Genomic DNA, 19,924 nt, shown 5'->3' on the forward strand with positions numbered 1-19,924 from the left:
TTCCTCGAGCCGGGGGGAAATCGAGCGCAAGGGGACAGAATCTTAAAATCACAGCCAGGTCGTTTCAGGCGTGAAATCAGGAAGCACTTTGTTCACAAAGGGTAGTGGAAATGTGGAACTCTCTCCCAAAAGGCTTTGTTTGCTGTGGGTCAATTGGATTACACAGGAGATACGGCCCAGAAACAGGCCATTGGGCCCAACCAGTCCATGCCGGCGTTTATACTCCACTCGAGCCTCCTCCAGTCTTTCCTCATCTAAATCTATCAGCGTAACCCTCTATTCCCTTCTCCCTCATATGCTTGTCTCATCATCATCATCACAGGCAGTCCCTCGAATGGAGAATTACTTGCTTCCACGTCAAAAAGTTCACAGGTGTTTCAATGAAGGGCCTAATATTCCAGACCCCGAACTACATCCTGAAGGGTGGAAGATGCCTGTGGGTGGATTTTTTTAACGTGGGGTGGCCGTTGCACACTAGCCACCACACGGGCTTGACAGAGCGAGGTCTTGGTCCAGTGGCAAGGATTACCCAAGACGACTGGAGACCTGCTCTGCTGCACGGACCTAGTGCGCCCACATATCGCAGTGTGGGCTGGTCCGTGCTGCCCCTGGGCCCCAAACTCGCGCCTCTCCTGGGCCCCGATCACATCCCTCTACAATCTCTCGCCGCTCCATCGCCCTGACCTCGCCGCTCCTGCTGTATCTGCCCACGCTCCAATCACCGACCTGGACCTTGGTGATGTCCCTTCACTGCCGTTGCTCTCCTGCTCCAGCACATGCTGCTCCCTGGAGTGGTACACCGCCACACTGCTCCTTCCACTCCCCGGCCTGCTCCGATGGTGCTCGCAGGCCCGGGGGGGGGGCCACACAGACTATGTCTAGGCGTGTTCAGCCTCCCTTTAAATGCATCGATACTATTCGCTTCTGCCACTCCCTGTGGCAGCAAGTTCCACATGCTCACCATTAATACAGAGATTGATCAATTTTTAGAAGCCAAGGGTATCAAGGGATTATAGAACCAAGGCAAGTAGATGGAGTTGGTCCCGATCAGCCCTGATCCAACAGAATGGCAGAGCAGGCACGAGGGCCTGAATCGCCCCCTCCTGCTCCCACTTCCCCCCACATCTCTCCTCAATGTGCTGACGTGACGCGCGAGTACGGGGGTGCCCGAGGCACCAGCAATCTCGGGCGACCTCGTCCATTCATCAGATGCCAGCTTAAAACAGCCCAACTCTCCCCTCACCCACAATGCCCACGTGCCGATGGCAGAGCCCACCAGAAGCAGAAACCAAGGCTTCTTCATCCCCTCCAGAGACCGAAAGGCAAGTGGTCAGTTTCAGAACTCCCTACCTCAAATCCATCAGAAGAAAGGTTAAAAAAAAAAGTATGAAAGGTGGGGTGGGAGGGAAAGGCTCCCCCCGTGAGGTGTGCTTTGTTCTGCGTGGCCCCTTTAAATTTCTGCGCGTGCACGTTTTTATTTACAATGGAGGAGCCGCAACTTAGCGGGGACATTGGGGGTGGAGGGGCTGGAGGTTTGATGGTCGCCTGAATCAGCATTAAAATCCCACGCACAGCAAGGTCCCAGATATTATCCTCGTGTGCTGAATTAGCTGCAGTGCCGTGACACTCCTACAGGTGGCAGTGCTCGGCGGCTACAGACAACCTAGGCTTGCAGCCTAAACACCAGGACAGAACCAGGCACAAGAAAATAGTCGTTTTAAAAATATTTAAATGTAATAATGTTCTTGTTTTTAAAAAAAAATGTAAAAGCTGAGGGAGCCAAGACGGTAATTCTGAAATGGTAGCTAAGCACACAAGGGGGGATTTAAAATCCGCAAGTTCATACCCATCAAAATATTTCCAATTATTGTCAACCCGTGTTGGCAGTGAATGCACACAAGCGACATGGGGATGGGGGCTTGTAGGGGACGCGGCGGGGGGAGGCAGGGGAAGCTCTCAGCCGCTCCCAGATCCCGTCCCTTCCCATGAGTCAAGAGATTGTGGGTTCAAGTCCAACTCCAGGGACTTGAGTGAGTGAATGAGTGAGTGAGCGAGCGAGTGCCAAGACGACTGGAGACCAGCTCTGCTGCACGGACCTAGTGCGCTCACATAGCGCAGTGTGGGCTGGGCCGTGCTGCCCCTGGGCCCCGATCACGTCCCTCTACAATCTCTCGCCGCTCCTTCGCCCCGACTGCTGTACCTGCCCACACGCCAATCACCGACCTGGATCTTGGTGATGTCTCTCTTCGCTGCCGTTGTGTGGCGCAGATCCACACGGGATGTGGGATTATCAACAGAGCCAATGGAAAGGTGCCATGTTTGGTCATCTCTCTGACTGGATACTCGAGCGAGGCAACACTCAACAACTGCAGGGTCTCCCATTGCGAGGGAGAAAGCACCTCTACCGAGACTGGAAAGCACTTTTTTTTTTAAATATACAAGAAAACTAAAGCTCTTCGTGTGTTGTCTTTGAACCCCAGGGCACGGTGTTCAGTTACAGAACCTTCCACAACAAACTTACGTTCAATTGGAGCAGTGACAGTTGCCTAGCAACGACACCCATTTGACCTAGAATGCTTCCAAATTCCGTGCTGAATGATTTTATTTTAATGCACAAGCCAAACACAATCTCAGCGGCTAAATGGGCGACCCCGATGGAAAGTCTAGCCCTTGGGTACCAAACTCAGCACCTCAGCGGAAATGTTCAAATTACAATTAATGAGGTTTCTGCTCATTAAATTTATATTTAATTACATTTGACTAACTATAATTGGTGCTTTTATTTATCAGGTTGTAATGCACTCCTGGCTGGCCACCCTCAGCTTATCCAAAACTCGGTGCGAGTTAGGACATGGCAGGCTGAGTCCCGCTCACCCATCACCCCTCTGTGACCCGTGTCCTAACTCACACCAAGTCCCGCTCATCCATCACCCCCTGTGCTCGCTGCCCCGTGTCCTAACTTACATCGAGTCCCACTCAACCATCACCCCCTGTCCTAACTTGCACTCAGTCCCGCTCACTCATCACCCCCTGTGCCCTGTGTCCTAACTCGCACCCAGTCCCGCTCACCCATCACCCCCTGTCCTAACTCGCACCCAGTCCCGCTCACTCATCACCCCCTGTGCCCCATGTCCTAACTCGCACCCAGTCCCGCTCACCCATCACCCCCTGTGCTTGCTGCCCCGTGTCCTAACTTGCATCGAGTCCCGCTCACCCATCACCCACTGTGCTCACTGCCCCGTGTCCTAACTCGCACCGAGTCCCGCTCACCCATCAACCCCTGTGCTCGCTGAACTACACTGGCTATCGGTCCGGCAACGTCTTGATTTCAAAATGCTCATCCTGGTTTTCAAACCCCTCTATGGCCTCGCCCCTCCCTATCTCCTCCAGCCCCACAACCCACCCCCCAGATCTCTGCGTTCCTCCAATTCTCGCAATGCGTATCCCTGATTATAATCGCTCCACCATTGGCGGCCGTGCCTTTAGCTACCCGGGCCCCAAGCTCCAGAATTTCCTCCCTAAACCTCTTCGCCTCTCTTTCCTCCTTTAAGACGCTTCTTAAAACCGACCTCTTTCCTGCGCTAATATCTCCCTATGCGGTGTCAGATTGTGTCTGCTATTTGCTCCTGTGGGGCGTCTTACTGCATTAAAGGTGCTATATAAATACGAGTTGTTGTTCAGCCAACTGAAAGCCTCAGCACATGGGCCAAAAATCAGTCACAGCCCATCACAACCCAATATATACACACCCTGCCCCATCAACAAGTGAACACGCCAATGGCGGTCTTGGGAAGGCCTGGGGCTCACGTCCCCATTGCCAATCCAGTAAGGGCAGAGTTAGCACGGGTGCGCAGCACGGGCAGGTACTGGGGTGCAGGCAATGGAACGCCCCTGGTCTCTTGCTTCGGCTAAAGGCACGAGATAGCAAGATACACCTCTCCCCTCCCACCCCCACCCTATAACAATATACAAAATAGGAGCAGGAGTCGGCCATTCGGCCCTCGAGCCTGCTCCGCCATTCAATAAGATAATGGCTGATCTGATCATGGACTCAGCTCCACTTCCCCGCCCACTCCCCATAATCCTTCACTCCCTTATCATTCAAGTATCTGTCTATCACCACCTTAAATATATTCAATAACCCAGCCTCCACAGCTCTCTGGGGCAGAGAATTCCAAAGATTCATGACCCTCTGAGGAAATTCCTCCTCATCACCATTTTAAACGGGCGGCCCCTTATTCTGAAACTATGCCCCCAGTTCTAGATTCTCCCACGAGGGGAAACATCCTCTCTGCATCTACCCGGTCAAGTCCCCTCAGAATCTTATACGTTGCGATAAGATCACCTCTCATTCTTCTGAACGTCAATGAGTACAGGCCCAGCCTGCTCAACCTTTCTTGATAAGACAACCCCTTCATCTCAGGAATCAAGCGAGTGAACTCCACCGCAACAAAAGAAAAGAAACTTACCTAAATGGGGCGGTGGCTTCATCCGGTTGTTTGGCCTCTGTTTCTCGCCTCACCTCACAGACCCGGCTGAACACCGACTGGCTCTTTACCGCACTGCAAACACAGAAGCAGCCGAAAGTTAGAACCCACCGACCCAACTTGTCCCAGCCACACCCGGAAAGGGCTTCAAGCTTAAACTGATGTACTGAATGCATCACACTCTGCAAATCGCAAGCTACTGACAGAAAAGGAGGGAGAGAGAAAGCAGGGAATTATAGACCGGTCAGCCTGACCTCAGTAGTGGGTAAAATGATGGAATCAATTATTAAGGATGTCATAGCAGCGCATTTGGAAAATGGTGACATGATAGGTCCAAGTCAGCATGGATTTGTGAAAGGGAGATCATGCTTGACAAATCTTCTGGAATTTTTTGAGGATGTTTCCAATAAAGTGGACAAAGGAGTACCAGTTGATGTGGTATATTTGGACTTTCAGAAGGCTTTCGACAAGGTCCCACACAGGAGATTAATGTGCAAAGTTAAAGCACATGGGATTGGGGGTAGTGTGCTGACGTGGATTGAGAACTGGTTGTCAGACAGGAAGCAAAGAGTAGGAGTAAATGGGTAATTTTCAGAATGGCAGGCAGTGACTAGTGGGGTACCGCAGGGTTCTGTGCTGGGGCCCCAGCTGTTTACATTGTACATTAATGATTTAGACGAGGGGATTAAATGTAGTATCTCCAAATTTGCGGATGACACTAAGTTGAGTGGAAGTGTGAGCTGCGAGGAGGATGGTATTAGGCTGCAGAGTGACTTGGTTAGGTTAGGTGAGTGGGCAAATGCATGGCAGATGCAGTATAATGTGGATAAATGTGAGGTTATCCACTTTGGTGGTAAAAACAGAGAGACAGACTATTATCTGAATGGTGACAGATTAGGAAAAGGGGAGGTGCAAAGAGACCTGGGTGTCATGGTACATCAGTCATTGAAGGTTGGCATGCAGGTACAGCAGGCGGTTAAGAAAGCAAATGGCATGTTGGCCTTCATAGCGAGGGGATTTGAGTACAGGGGCAGGGAGGTGTTGCTACAGTTGTACAGGGCCTTGGTGAGGCCACACCTGGAGTATTGTGTACAGTTTTGGTCTCCTAACTTGAGGAAGGACATTCTTGCTATTGAGGGAGTGCAGCGAAGGTTCCCCAGACTGATTCCCGGGATGGTGGGACTGACCTATCAAAAAAGACTGGATCAACTGGGCTTGTATTCACTGGAGTTCAGAAGAGTGAGAGGGGACCTCATAGAAACGTTTAAAATTCTGACGGGTTTGGACAGGTTGGATGCAGGAAGAATGTTCCCAATGTTGGGGAAGTCCAGAACCAGGGGTCACAGTCTAAGGATAAGGGGTAAGCCATTTAGGACTGAGATAAGGAGAAACTTCTTCACCCAGAGAGTGGTGAACCTGTGGAATTCTCTACCACAGAAAGTAGTTGAGGCCAATTCACTAAATATATTCAAAAAGGAGTTAGATGAAGTCCTTACTACTCGGGGGATCAAGGGGTATGGCGTGAAAGCAGGAAGTGGGTACTGAAGTTGCATGTTCAGCCATGAACTCATTGAATGGCGGTGCAGGCTAGAAGGGCTGAATGGCCTGCTCCTGCACCTATTTTCTATGTTTCTATGTTAAAAAGGCAACCTTTCTGCCCCTCTCATCAGGTCTCAGACTTGGCTCCGAGTCAGAAGGTTGTGGGTTCAAATCCCACTCCAGAGACCCGAGCACAAAGTCCAGGTCGACACTCCCAGTGCAGTGCCGAGGGAGCACCACACCGTCGGAGGGGCAGTGCTGAGGGAGCGCCGCACCGTCGGAGGGGCAGTGCCGAGGGAGCACCACACCGTCGGAGGGGCAGTGCCGAGGGAGCGCCGCACCGTCGGAGGGGCAGTGCCGAGGGAGCACCACACTGCCGGAGGGGCCGTCTTTCTGAAGAAATGTTATCCGAGGCCCCTTCTGCCCCCGTCAGGTGGGCGGAAGAGATCCCATGGCGCTATTTCGGAGAAGAGCAGGGGAGTTATCCACGGTGTCTTGGGACCAATATTTATCCCTCAACCAATCTCACTAAAAACAGATTATCTGGGTCATTATCACATTGCTGTGTGTGGGAGCTTGCTGTGCGCAAATTGGTTGCCGCGTTTCCCACATTACAACAGTGACTACATTCCAAAAGTACTTCACTGGCTGTAAAGCGCTTTGGGATGTCCGGTAGTCGTGAAAGGCGCTATATAAATGCAAGTCTTTCTTTCACAGTTCTGGTCTCCATATTATAAAAAGGATATAGAGGCAGTGGAGAAGATGCAAAAAATATTTACAAGGATGATGCCAGAAGAGAGAGGTTATACACATCAGGAAAGGATGTACAGGCTGGGTCTCTTTTTTCTAGAAAACAGAAGGCTGAGGGGTGACCTAATAGATCGCCTTAAAATTTTGAAGGATTTCGATAGTGTAGACGTTGAGAAAATATTTCCACTTGTGTGGTGTCTAAAACTAGGGACCATCAATATCAGACAGTCACTAATAAATCCAATGGGGAATTTAGGAGAAACTTCTTTACCCAGAGAGTGCTGAGAATGTGGATCTCGCTGCCACAGGGAGTGGTCGAGGCAGAGACAGATTTTGTGAGCGATAAGGGAGTCAAAGGTTATGGGGAGCGGGCAGGGAAGTGGAGCTGAGCCCAAGATCGGATCAGCCATGATCTTATTGAATGGCGGAGCAGGCTCGAGGGGCCGAATGGCCGACTCCTGCTCCCAGTTCTCCTCATGTACTTAACAGCTTGTTGCCGCTCCCCAGTGCAGACGCACATTCCAGCTGCTCACTGTGGGCCCGCCCCGACCTGTACGAGACCAGCACCGGTCACAGGGCTATGAACAGAGCTCGAGCGCCGGGGCCTGGTACATGGTGGGCCAAGGTGCGGCGAATGAGGGCCCGGGGGCAGCACGGGCCCAGCCCACACTGTGTCTTTTGTGCGCACTGGGTCCGTGCAGCAGAGCAGGTCTCCAGTCGATCTGGCTCAACCCTTGCCACTGGACCAAGACGGAGCTCTGTCGAGCCCGTGTGGTGGCTGGTGTGCAACGGTCACCCCACGTTAGAGGAGATCCACACACACACCGGCATCTTCCACCCCCTCGACTGGGGGTTCAGGACTGGAACGTCGGGTCCTTCATTGAAACACCTGTGAACTCATGTGGAAGAGAGTCACCCTCGTTCGAGGGACCACCTATGATGATGACTAACAGCAGGGATGCATTTAAGGGGAGGCTAGATAAACACATGAGGGAGAAAGGAAGAGAAGGATATGGTGATGGGGGTGAAGGTGATGGGAGGAGGCTCGAGTGGAGCATAAACCCCGGCACGGATCGTTCTGTGTTGTGAATTCTGGGTATTTCTATAGCTGGTCAATCAGAGGGCAACAATGGAACCTAAACTACAACACAGACCAAAGGGAGGGAAATAAATGCAATCTGTACAGGCCCAAAAATTGTCACCAACACAAAGATTTCTCTATCTGACAGAAAGAGAGAGTCTTGTAGCCAGTTTGGAACTCGTTCTGCGTAATCACGGGGTTGAAATGTTGACGGGAGGTTAAATAGCCCAGATATTGTTACACCAGAGCAGAGTGCGGAGAGAGAAGGTCTGGTTACCTGGCAACCGCTTCAGCAGCAGATGTTTGCACTCCTGCCCGCACAGGCTCTGCGAAGGGAAAATGAAAAGGGCAAATATTATTGCACACAAGCGTTGGTCAGACTCAGGAATTAAACATCAGCACAGCGAGGGTCAGAGAGAGAGAGAGAGAGAGAGAGAGAGAGAGAGAGAGAGAGAGAGAGAGAGAGAGAGAGAGAGAGAACGAGCGAGAGCGATAACATGACACAAACATCGGTTTCTGTACAGACTGCACGTGGAATACTGAGTGCCCGCCCCCAATCCACCTCCCCCCCAGCCCCCAATCCACCTCCCCCACCGCCCCCAATCCACCTCCCCCACCGCCCCCAATCCACCTCCCCCCCCCCCGCCCCCAATCCACCTCCCCCCCCCCGCCCCCAATCCACCTCCCCTACCCCGCCCCCAATCCACCTCCCCCGCCCCCTGCCCCCAATCCACCTCCCCCCCCGCCCCCTATCCACTTCACCCCCCCCCTCCACGCCCCCAATCCACCTCCCCCCGCCCCCTGCCCCCAATCCACCTCCCCCCCCGCCCCCAATCCACCTCCCTCCCCGCCCCCAATCCACCTCCCCCCCCCGGTCAAATGTACACCCGCCATGGTCAACAATTGGGCAGGGGCTCGTCCCACTCGTAGAGGTGGGCCACCGAGGTCTCCGCGCTCTCTCTCTCTCTCTCTCTCTCTCTCTCGGGGGAGGGGTGCAAAGTGGTCCGTGATCACATGTCACACGAGCCAGAATAGCCGCACACCAGTCTCTGTTACAGTGGGACACCACACGCTCATCGCCAAGGTGACAAATTTAAACCTTCCTCAGCCCAGAAAATATAATGCCAGCGAGGAAGGTGCCACATTCAATCCCTTCGCCCCCCTCGCCTAATATATATATTATCTAAAAAATTGTCTGCGTGTAAATATATATATAGTCTGTGCGCATACGTGTGCATATATATGTATATATACACACACATAGGCGTGTGCGTTTGCATATGTGCGTGCACGCGCGTATATATGCACACGTGCGCGCTTGTGTGCGAGAATGTGCGTATACACACACACACACACACGTGTCTATATGTGTGGGTGTGCGCTAGTGTGTGTAACATGTGTCTATACGTGTGCGCGACTGTGTGTGTCCGCATGTGTGCACGAGTCTCTGTTTGCGTGTGTGCGCGAGCATGCAAGTGTGCGAGGCCCAAGAGGAGTTCGGGTGAGGACAGGATTGGGTGAGCGGTGATGCCCTCCACAGTCCAGCAGCCGACCTGTCCCTTGTGATGCACTGGAGGAAGGCACTTGCACCACCAGTCAGAGCCCTCTCAAAAGTGGGTTGGGTTTTGGGGACAAACGGCAAACAATGGATAAACACTCTGCCCATGGTCTTACTCTCGAGGCTGAAGAGGGCGGAGTGCCGATCCTCCTTGTGGACCGGAGTGCCCAGCCGCATCCGCAGGCACAGTTTGCCGTCACCCGCAGACACGGCCAGGAACTCGGGACTCGACGCCCCGTGCTCACTTTCCTCCGCGACAACATCACTGGCTCCCATGGCATTCTCTGTGACGTCACCGGTTGCCATGGGACGGTCTTCAAGCTCTGCACAGAAAAAACAAGAGAGAGACAGAATCAAACATACATTCGGTTTCAGCCCCAATGTGGATTGGAGTCATGGCCTCCAACAGCAGAATTCCCGCCAGCTCTCACTGGGTGCTGCAGTGAACGCAATGGTAACAGTGACTCGAGCAATGTCCCTTTTCCTGCTTAGAATAAAGCTCAACTTCACTAAAACCACATGAACAAAAGGGTGACATCGTCACAGTGCCAACTGTGACTCAGTGGGCAGGACTTGCGCTTCAGTCAGAAGGTCATGGGTTCAAGCTCCATTCCAGGGACTGGAGCACAAAAAAAATCCAGGCTGACACTCCCAGTGCAGTGCTGAGGGAGCGCCGCACTGTCGGAGGGGCAGTGCTGAGGGAGCGCCGCACTGTCGGAGGGGCAGTGCTGAGGGAGTGCCGCACTGTCGGAGGGGCAGTGCTGAGGGAGCGCCGCACTGTCGGAGGGGCAGTGCTGAGGGAGCGCCGCACTGTCGGAGGGGCCGTCTTTCGGATGAAACTGTGGCCTCGTCTCTCAGGTGGACATAAAAGATCCCATGGCACTATTCCGAAGAAGAGCAGGGGAGTTATCCCTGGTGTCCTGGCCAATAATTATCCCTCAATCAACATCAGTAAAAAGAGTACAGGTCTCAGGCTGCCTGGTGCAGCAGGGACACTGTTCGGAGCTTAGAGCTAAAGCACATCGTTGGCAGTGTAGAGGGAGCTTTGCTCTGTATCTAACCCCCTGTACCTGCCCTGGGAGTGTTTGATGGGACAGTGTAGAGGGAGCTTTGCTCTGTATCTAACCCGTGCTGTACCTGACCTGGGAGTGTTTGATGGGACAGTGTAGAGGGAGCTTAGGGAACTGTTGGGGGGGGGGGGTCTCATCAGGAGAGAGCAGCAGCAGCCGCCAAGTTCATGGCACCGTGGCTGGCTCTGCTGCACAGGAGGGCAGGAAATACAGTGGGAGAGCGATAGTGATAGGGGATTCAATTGTAAGGGGAATAGATAGGCGTTTCTGCGGCCGCAACTGACACTCCAGGATGGTATGTTGCCTCCCTGGTGCAAGGGCCAAGGATGTCTCGGAGCGGGTGCAGGGCATTTTGAAAAGGGAGGGTGAACAGCCAGTTGTCGTGGTGCATATAGGAACCAACGATATAGGTAAAAAACGGGATGAGGTCCTACGAGACGAATTTAGGGACCTAGGAGCCAAATTAAAAAGTAGGACCTCAAAAGTAGTAGCACATTGCTGCCAGTGCCACGTGCTAGTCAGAGTAGGAATCGCAGGATAGCTCAGATGAATACGTGGCTTGAGCAGTGGTGCAGCAGGGAGGGATTCAAATTCCTGGGGCATTGGAACCGGTTCTGGGGGAGGTGGGACCAGTACAAACCGGACGGTCTGCACCTGGGCAGGACCGGAACCAATGTCCTAGGGGGAGTGTTTGCTAGTGCTGTTGGGGAGGAGTTAAACTAATATGGCAGGGGGATGGGAACCTATGCAGGGAGACAGAGGGAAGTAGAATGGGGGCAGAAGCAAAAGATAAGAAAAAAAAGTAAAAGTGGAGGGCAGAGAAACGCAAGGCAAAAAGCAAAAAGGGCCACATTACAGCAAAATTTTAAAGAGGCAAAGTGTGTTAGAAAGACAAGCCTGAAAGCTCTGTGCCTCAATGCGAGGAGTATTCGGAATAAGGTGGACGAATTAACTGCGCAGATAGCAGTTAACGGTTAATGGTGTAATTGGCATCACGGAGATATGGCGCCAGGGTGACCAAGGCTGGGAACTCAACATCCAGGGGTATTCAACATTTAGGAAGGATAGACAGAAAGGAAAAGGAGATGGGGTGGCATTGCTGGTTAAAGAGGAAATTAATGCAATTGTGAGGAAGGACATTAGCTTGGATGATGTGGAATCGGTATGGGTGGAGCTACGGAATACCAAAGGGCAGAAAACGCTAGTGGGAGTTGTGTACAGACCACCAAACAGTAGTAGTAAGGTTGGGGACAGCATCAAACAAGAAATTAGGGATGCGTGCAATAAAAGGTACAGCAGTTATCATGGGCGACTTTAATCTACATATTGATTGGGCTAACCAAACTGGTAGCAATGCGGTGGAGGAGGATTTCCTGGAGTGTATTAGGGATGGTTTTCTAGACCAATATGTCGAGGAACCAACTAGAGAGCTGGCCATCCTAGACTGGGTGATGTGTAATGAGAAAAGACTAATTAGCAATCTTGTTGTGAGAGGCCCCTTGGGGAAGAGTGACTATAACATGGTAGAATTCTTTATTAAGATGGAGAGTGACACAGTTAATTCAGAAACTAGGGTCCTGAACTTAAGGAAAGGTAATTTCGATGGTTTGAGGCGTGAATTGGCTAGGATAGACTGGCAAATGATACTTAAAGGGTTGACGGTGGATAGGCAATGGCAAACATTTAAAGATCACATGGATGAACTTCAACAATTGTACATCCCTGTCTGGAGTAAAAATAAAACGGGAAGGTGGCTCAACTGTGGCTAACAAAGGAAATTAAGGATAATGTTAAAGCCAAGGAAGAGGCATATAAATTGGCCAGAAAAAGCAGCAAACCTGAGGACTGGGAGAAAATTAGAATTCAGCAGAGGAGGACAAAGGGTTTAATTAGGAGGGGGAAAATAGAGTACGAGAGGAAGCTTGCTGGGAACATAAAAACTGACTGCAAAAGCTTCTATAGATATGTGAAGAGAAAGAGATTAATGAAGACAAATGTAGGTCCCTTACAGTCGAACTCAGGTGAATGTATAATGGGGAACAAAGAAATGGCAGACCAATTGAACAAATACTTTGGTTCTGTCTTCACAAGGAAGACACAAATAACCTTCTGAATGTACTAGGGGACCGAGGGTCTAGTGAGAAGGAGGAACTGAAGGATATCTTTATTATTAGGGAAATTGTGTTAGGGAAATTGATGGGATTGAAGGTCGATAAATCCCTGGGGCCTGATTACTCTGGGATGCAGACTCTTAAGTGGCCATAGAAATAGTGGGTGCATTGGTGATCATTTTCCAACAGTCTATCGACTCTGGATCAGCTCCTATGGACTGGAGGGTAGCTAATGTAACACCACTTTTTAAAAAGGGAGGGAGAGAGAAAACGGGTAATTATAGACCGGTTAGCCTGACATCAGTAGTGGGGAAAATGTTGGAATCAATTATTAAGGATGAAATAGCAGCACATTTGGAAAGCAGTGACAGGATCGGTCCAAGTTAGCATGCATTTATGAAAGGGAAATCATGCTTGATGAATCTTCTGGAATTTTTTGAGGATGTAACTAGTAGAGTGGACAAGGGAGAACCAGTGGATGTGGTGTATTTGGACTTTCAAAAGGCTTTTGACAAGAGATTGGTGTGCAAAATCAAAGCACATGGTATTGGGGATAATGTACTGATGTGGATAGAGAACTGGTTGGCAGACAGGAAGCAGAGAGTCGGGATAAACGGGTCCTTTTCAGAATGGCAGGCAGTGACTAGTGGGGTGCCGCAGGGCTCAGTGCTGGGACCCCAGCTCTTTACACTATATATTAATTATTTAGATGAAGGAATTGAGAGTAATATCTCCAAGTTTGCAGATGACACTAAGCTGGGTGGCAGTGTGAGCTGTGAGGAGGACGCCAAGAGGCTGCAGGGTGACTTGGACAGGTTAAGCGAGTGGGCAAATGCATGGCAGATGCAGTATAATGTGGATAAATGTGAGGTTATCCATTTTGGGGGCAAAAACACGAAGGCAGAATTTTATCTGAATGGCGGCAGATTAGGAAAAGGGGAGGTGCAACGAGACCTGGGTGTCATGGTACATCAGTCATTGAAAGTTGGCATGCAGGTACAGCAGGCGGTGAAGAAGGCAAATGATATGTTGGTCTACATAGCTAAGGGATTTGAGTATAGGAGCAGGGAGATCTTACTGCAGTTGTACAGGGCCTTGGTGAGGCCTCACCTGGAATATTGTGTTCAGTTTTGGTCTCCTAATCTGAGGAAGGACATTCTTGCTATTGAGGGAGTGCAGCGAAGGTTCACCAGACTGATTCCTGGGATGGCTGGTCTGACATATGAGGAGAGACTGGATCGGCTGGGCCTTTATACACTGGAGTTTAGAAGGATGAGAGGGGATCTCATAGAAATATAAGATTCTGACGGGACTGGACAGGTTAGATGCAGGAAGAATGTTCACGATGTTGGGGAAGTCCAGAACCAGGGGACACAGTCTTAGGATAAGGGGTAGGCCATTTAGGACTGAGATGAGGAGAAACTTCATCACTCAGAGTTGTTAACCTGTGGAATTCTCTACCGCAGAGAGTTGTTGATGCCAGTTCATTAGATATATTCAAGAGGGAGTTAGATATGGCCCTTACGGCTAAAGGGATCAAAGGGTATGGAGAGAAAGCAGGAAAGGAGTACTGAGGGAATGATCAGCCATGATCTTATTGAATGGTGGTGCAGGCTCGAAGGGCCGAACGGCCTACCCCTGTACCTATTTTCTATGTTTCTATGTTACTCTGTATCTAACCCATGCTGTACCTGTTCTGTGTTTGATGGGACATCCTGAAAAGGTTAGATAGGGTAGAGATATTTTCCCTTTCAGAGGGGTCCATAAATATAAAATAGTCACTAATAAACCCAATAGGGAATTCAGGAGAAGCCTCTTTACCTAGAAAGTGTAACGTGCTCGATGCATTTAAGGGGAGGCGAGATAAACACGAGGGAGAAAGGAAGAGAAGGATGTGTTGATGGGGCGAGATGAAGAGGGGTGGGAGGAGGCTCGAGTGGAGCATAAACCCCGGCACGGAGCGGTGGGGTCACATGGGCTGTTTCTGCACTGTAAATACGATGCAACTGATGGAACCTACCAATCGGAGTGCTGTGTCTTGGCCCTTGCTTCAACTTGCCAATCAGAGGAGGGGTACCACTGCTTATGGGCTGGATAACATCGCCTTCCTTCGGCAGAGTGAAGTGAAATGGGATTTCTGGGGCGGAAGAGAACAAAAACACAGCACTAAAGATTCACAAATCAAGGCGAAAGGGGAAATACATTAACGGCAACAATTGGGCCAAAGATGCTGCCAGTAGCCACAGTCCGCCATTGCCTCAAACACCTTTTTCTTAACGTTGCCTTTCCTTATTTGAGCTCCATGGAGACCCACCCTAACACAACACACAGCTACATTAACCCAGGGCCTCCAATCAACCTCCTCCCCTCAGGCTCCTGCTTGTGCCTGGGGTCAAGGCCCAGAGGCTCAGGTAGCTCATTCATTTGGCCGGTCTTCATGGGCAAGCGCAGACACTTGGGGGACGGAGAGGTGGTGGGGGCAATTTATCGAGTCACCAGGCAGGGAGCCCAAGGGTTCAGGGTTTACCGACAGTTTTACACCCGGCCTGGTATTGGTCTTTGCGGGGTTTAGCAGGGAGGAGAACCGGGGGGGTGTAAAACCCCCCCCCCCACTGCACCCGATCCGATCAGGTTCCCGATGGGACGGCTCGCTTCAAACTGTTGGTGGTTCTGCCCTCCCTGGCCCTCTGGCTCTTGCCATCACCGTGGTTTCCCAGGTTCTTCTGCTCCTTAAAGGGCAGCGAGCCTCGGCTATCAAAGGCATCACGACCAAGGCCAATCCTGGCCACGCCCAGTATCTACACCGGCCCAATCCTGTACACGCCCAATATCTATACTCCCACCTTCTAGTAGAAGGCAGGGGCCACTCGATAGTCAATAACATAAGAATTAGGAGCAGGAGTTGGCCATTCGGCCCCTCGAGCCTGCTCCGCCATTTAATAAGATCACGGCTGATCTGATCATGGGCTCAGCTCCACTTCCCTGCCCCGCTCCCCATAACCCTTTACTCCCTTAATCACTCAAAAATCTGTCCATCTCCACCTTAAATATATTCAATGACCCTGCAGCCACAACTCTCTGGGGCAGAGAATTCTACAGATTTATAATCCTCAGAAGAAATTTCTCCTTATCTCTGTTTTAAATGGGCGGCCCCTTATTCTGAGACTATGTCCCCTTCTTTTAGTTGCCCCCATCAGTGGAAACATCCTCTCTGCATCCACCTTGTCAAGCCCCCTCATTATCTTATATGTTTCGATAAGATCACCTCTCATTCTTCTGAACTCGAATGAGTATAGGCCCAACCTATCTTCATAAGTCAACCCAGTCATCTCCAGAATCAACCGAGTGAACCTTCTCTGAACTGCCTCCAAAGCAAGTATATCCTTCCTTAAATACGGAGACCAAAACTGTACGCAGTACTCCAGGTGTGGCCTCAACAATACCCTGTAAAATTTTAGCAGGACTTCCCTGCTTTTATACTCCATCGACTTTGCAATAAAGCCCAAGATTCCGTCGGCCTTCCTGATCACTTGCAGTCGATGTTACTGGTACCTCCGCTCACCCAGTTAAAATCAGAGCAAGGGATCCCAGCCCCTTCTCCCTCCCCACATCCCAGGGTGGGAGGGATGGAAGGCAAGAGCGTTGATGCTATCCCATCAACGTTCCCTGCCTGCAATCTCCGTGCATCCCCCGAGCTCAAGGTACCGATTTATCTCACCTTCTCTTCTACCCTTCCCACCCATGGCGCTGCCCTGCCAACCCCCCCCCCCTCCACTGGCCCCTTTGTCCGAGGCCTCCTGACATTGCTCCGGCCTCGAATCAAGTACGGCCGCATGCACAGCCGTTACAATCTTGGCTCTCACCAGAGTACGCACCGCCAGAGCTGTCCGAGAGGCTCTTCGTCGACGGCTCCGATGGCTGAAGATCTTCGGTTCCTCGGTTCCGAGTCTCTGGTTCCAACGGGCTGGTTTCGCTCGGCCTCTGGGTTCCTGCGGGCGGGTCAAGGCTGCTGGGTTTGGGCGATCCCGTGACGTCCTGCTGGTGGTTCTGCCCCGCCGCGTCCTGCGGCTCTGGCTGCGGGGTTCCGGCACTGTGGTTGCCGAGGCTCTTCTGCTCCTTGAAGGTCTTCTTGTCTTCGGGCTGCATCCAGACCACCAGCTCTGCCTGGAAGTCCTTTCTGGAGTCCGTGACCTCGCTGCCTTGCAGCGCCGCCGGCCGGGGGCAGACGGCTGTGGGGCCTTCCTGCTTTCCCGAAGAAGTCACGCTGACTTGCTCAGAAACCTTCTCTTGGCTCATCAACGGTATCTGTCGCGGCGCATCGATTGGTTCCTCATCTTTCTCCGCGCCCTTGCGGCTCTCGGAAGCATCGTCTTCCTCGGTGCAATGATCCTTGCTGTCCAAACTTTCGGAACGAGCAACGTGGGGATGCTCGGGCTGGGAACTATCTGGATTGGCAAGTGCGGGGGTCCTCTCTTCATCGGGGGCCCTCTCTTCATCGGGGGTTCCCTTCGCCACAACGTCAGCTGATTCACCGAGGCCCTGCTCCATTGGCTCGTCCACTTCCTTCACCTGCTCTTCTTTAGCGACAGTTGCCGATTGCATTTGGCTTTGTGAAACCTCAAGATTTAGAGGAGCTTCTTGGACCGCACCCATGCCCTCCTCCTTCGGAGGAACTTTTATCGCGGATACGTCAAGACCCAAATGCTCAGGTTGCTCACTCTGGGTCCCAGGCACATCCTCGGCCTCATCCATTGGCAGCTCATTCACTATCCTTTCTTTCGCTGTCAATATGTCCTCGGGCAAATCCAGAGCTTCTTGGGAGGGAGCACTGAGGTGAAGGAGGCTCAGCGATTCTTGAGATTGAAGTGATGGCTCAGCCGGCTGATTGGCTCCCTCGGGTCCTCTGGAAACCTCACCCACATTCTCTCCGGCCTCGTTGGGTTCAGCTTCCGGCCCGACACTGGACCCCTCAAACGCATTGGTGCCAGGAGCTTGGGAAAGGCAAGAGGTCATCGCTTGGCTCTCCTCCTCAGTCAATCGGAGATGGAGACTGTGGGTGTCGCCCTGCTGACCTCCCTCGGCCGTCTCCGTGTGGTCCTCTTCGTCGACCTGCGTGGCTTGGCTGTCCTCGTCTGCCGAGGGCGGGTGTTCGTCCGTCTCCATCGGCTGCATCCATTCACCAGCCGACAACTTCAGCTCGAAAGGCTCCCCGGCCCCCTCTTCCGGCCGCTCGCTTCCGATATCCAAGCTCTCCTTCGATTCCACGCCCAGCTTCTCTCCCTCTGCCCCCTCGTCCGATGGTTCTGCGGGCAACTTCGAGGGACTTGCTGTTTGAACGCGGGTGGATTTAACCCCTTCATCGCTGCTGGTATTTTCGGTCAGGCTTGGTGTGGGCATAAAAATATCCTTCAAAAATAAGAAATAAAATGTTTTGTAGTGGCGAATATTTCACTGGACAAAAGAAATCAGTAACTCAGAAAATATCTTCTGACACACAAATACAACAGATCAGTGGTCCCCAAAATAAATAGAATAAAAACAGACTTGCATTTATATAGCGCCTTTCACAACCTTAGGACATCACAAAACGCTTCACAACCAATGAACTACGTTTGAAGTGCAGTCACTGTTGTAATGTAGGAAATGCGCAGGCAATTTGTGCACAGCAAGCTCCCACAAACAGCAATGTGATAATGACCAGATAATCTGTTTTTGTTATGTTATGTTGAGGGATAAATATTGGCCCCAGGACACCGGGGAGAACTCCCCTGCTTTACTTTGAAAAAGTGCCGTGGGATCTTTTACATCCACCAGAGAGCAGACAGGGCCTCGGTTTATCATCATAGGCAGTCCCGCGAAATCGAGGAAGATGTGCTTCCTCTCTAAAAGTGAGTTCTCAGATGACTGTACAGTCCGATATGGGAATTACAGTCTCTGTCACAGGTGGGACAGTGGTTGAGGGAAAGGGTGGGTGGGGAGTCTGGTTTGCCGCACGCTCCTTCCGCTGCCTGCGCTTGTTTTCTGCGCGCTCTCGGCGACGAGACTCTAGGTGCTCAGCGCCCTCCCGGTTACTCTTCCTCCACTGAGGTTTCACGTCTTATCTGAAAGACGGCCCCTCCGACAGTGCGGCGCTCCCTCAGCACTGCCCCTCCGACAGTGCGGCGCTCCCTCAGCACTGCCCCTCCGACAGTGCGGCGCTCCCTCAGCACTGCCCCTCCGACAGTGCGGCGCTCCCTCAGCACTGCCCCTCCGACAGTGCGGCGCTCCCTCAGCACTGCCCCTCCGACAGTGCGGCGCTCCCTCAGCACTGCCCCTCCGACAGTGCGGCGCTCCCTCAGCACTGCCCCTCCGACAGTGCGGCATTCCCTCAGCACTGCACTGGGAGTGTCAGCCTGGATTTTGTGCTCAAGTCCCTGGAGTGGGACTTGAACCCACAACTTTCTGACTCGGAGGCGAGAGAGAGAGAGAGAGAGAGAGAGAGAGAGAGAGAGAGAGAGAGAGAGAGAGAGAGAGAGACCCATTGAGCCACAGCTGACATTAAAAGGTCAGAATATTGCAGGGTTCCTCCCCCTCAGTCGGGATGTGAATGCACGTTTCTGGATTACTAGTCCAGTCACATAACCACTATGCTACACCCACCCCTCCAAGGCGAATAAATCCTTCCCCGAGGGGGGTGCTCAGGATCTGCGTGCCGCGGTCCAGGAGTGACGTCCTTCAGTCTCCAGAATCCGGACAGGACGACACTCGGGTCTGAGAGAACACGCAGCACAACTAATGCCGCAGCTTCCGTTGGTTCTGAACGTTACACATTTCAGTTATGGGCCCGGATTTGCTGGTGAAATAATGGCAGGTCGCGCACCATTATTGATGTGCGAATCGGCCAGCAATTTGCGGCGAGGGAGCGACACCCCGTGAGCTGCGAATCACCACAAGCTGTTGGAGGATTTGCGCGGAGCCGCCATTAACCTTGCGAAAATGGCAGTTTGCCCTCAACCTCCCCGCGAGTGTCAAGCAATTTTTTGTTTTTTTATTCGTTCCTGGGGTGTGGGCGTCGCTGGCCAGGTCGGCATTTATTGCCCATCCCTAATTGCCCCTTGAGAAGGTGGTGGTGAGCCGCCTTCTTGAACCGCTGCAGTCCGTGTGGTGAAGGTGCTCCCACAGTGCTGTTAGGGCGGGAGTTCCAGGATTTTGACCCAGCGACGATGAAGGAACGGCCGATATATTTCCAAGTCAGGATGGTGTGTGACTGGGAGGGGAACGTGGAGGTGATGGTGTTCCCATACGCCTGCTGCCCTTGTCCTTCTAGGCGGTAGAGGTCGCGGGTTTGG

The 19,924-nt window shown here is 52.0% G+C and overlaps 1 protein-coding gene across 4 annotated transcripts in view; it reads right to left on the reverse strand.

The window, feature by feature from the left end:
• tp53bp1 (tumor protein p53 binding protein, 1) overlaps window positions 1-19,924 on the reverse strand; it is a 95,823-nt gene that overhangs the window by 24,454 nt on the left and 51,445 nt on the right. For 3 of the 4 annotated variants that reach the window (XM_070864952.1, XM_070864949.1, XM_070864951.1), the window contains 5 exons: window positions 16,460-18,002; window positions 14,617-14,733; window positions 9,532-9,738; window positions 8,135-8,183; window positions 4,470-4,562 (listed from right to left, as the gene is read on the reverse strand). In XM_070864952.1, the coding sequence (XP_070721053.1) occupies window positions 4,470-4,562; window positions 8,135-8,183; window positions 9,532-9,738; window positions 14,617-14,733; window positions 16,460-18,002 (2,009 nt within the window). The remainder of the gene's footprint in view (window positions 1-4,469; window positions 4,563-8,134; window positions 8,184-9,531; window positions 9,739-14,616; window positions 14,734-16,459; window positions 18,003-19,924) is intronic. The other variant, XM_070864950.1, reaches the window with a different exon arrangement.

The sequence above is a fragment of the Pristiophorus japonicus genome, chromosome 21, assembly GCF_044704955.1.
Source record: "Pristiophorus japonicus isolate sPriJap1 chromosome 21, sPriJap1.hap1, whole genome shotgun sequence".
Classification (NCBI taxonomy): domain Eukaryota; kingdom Metazoa; phylum Chordata; class Chondrichthyes; family Pristiophoridae; genus Pristiophorus; species Pristiophorus japonicus.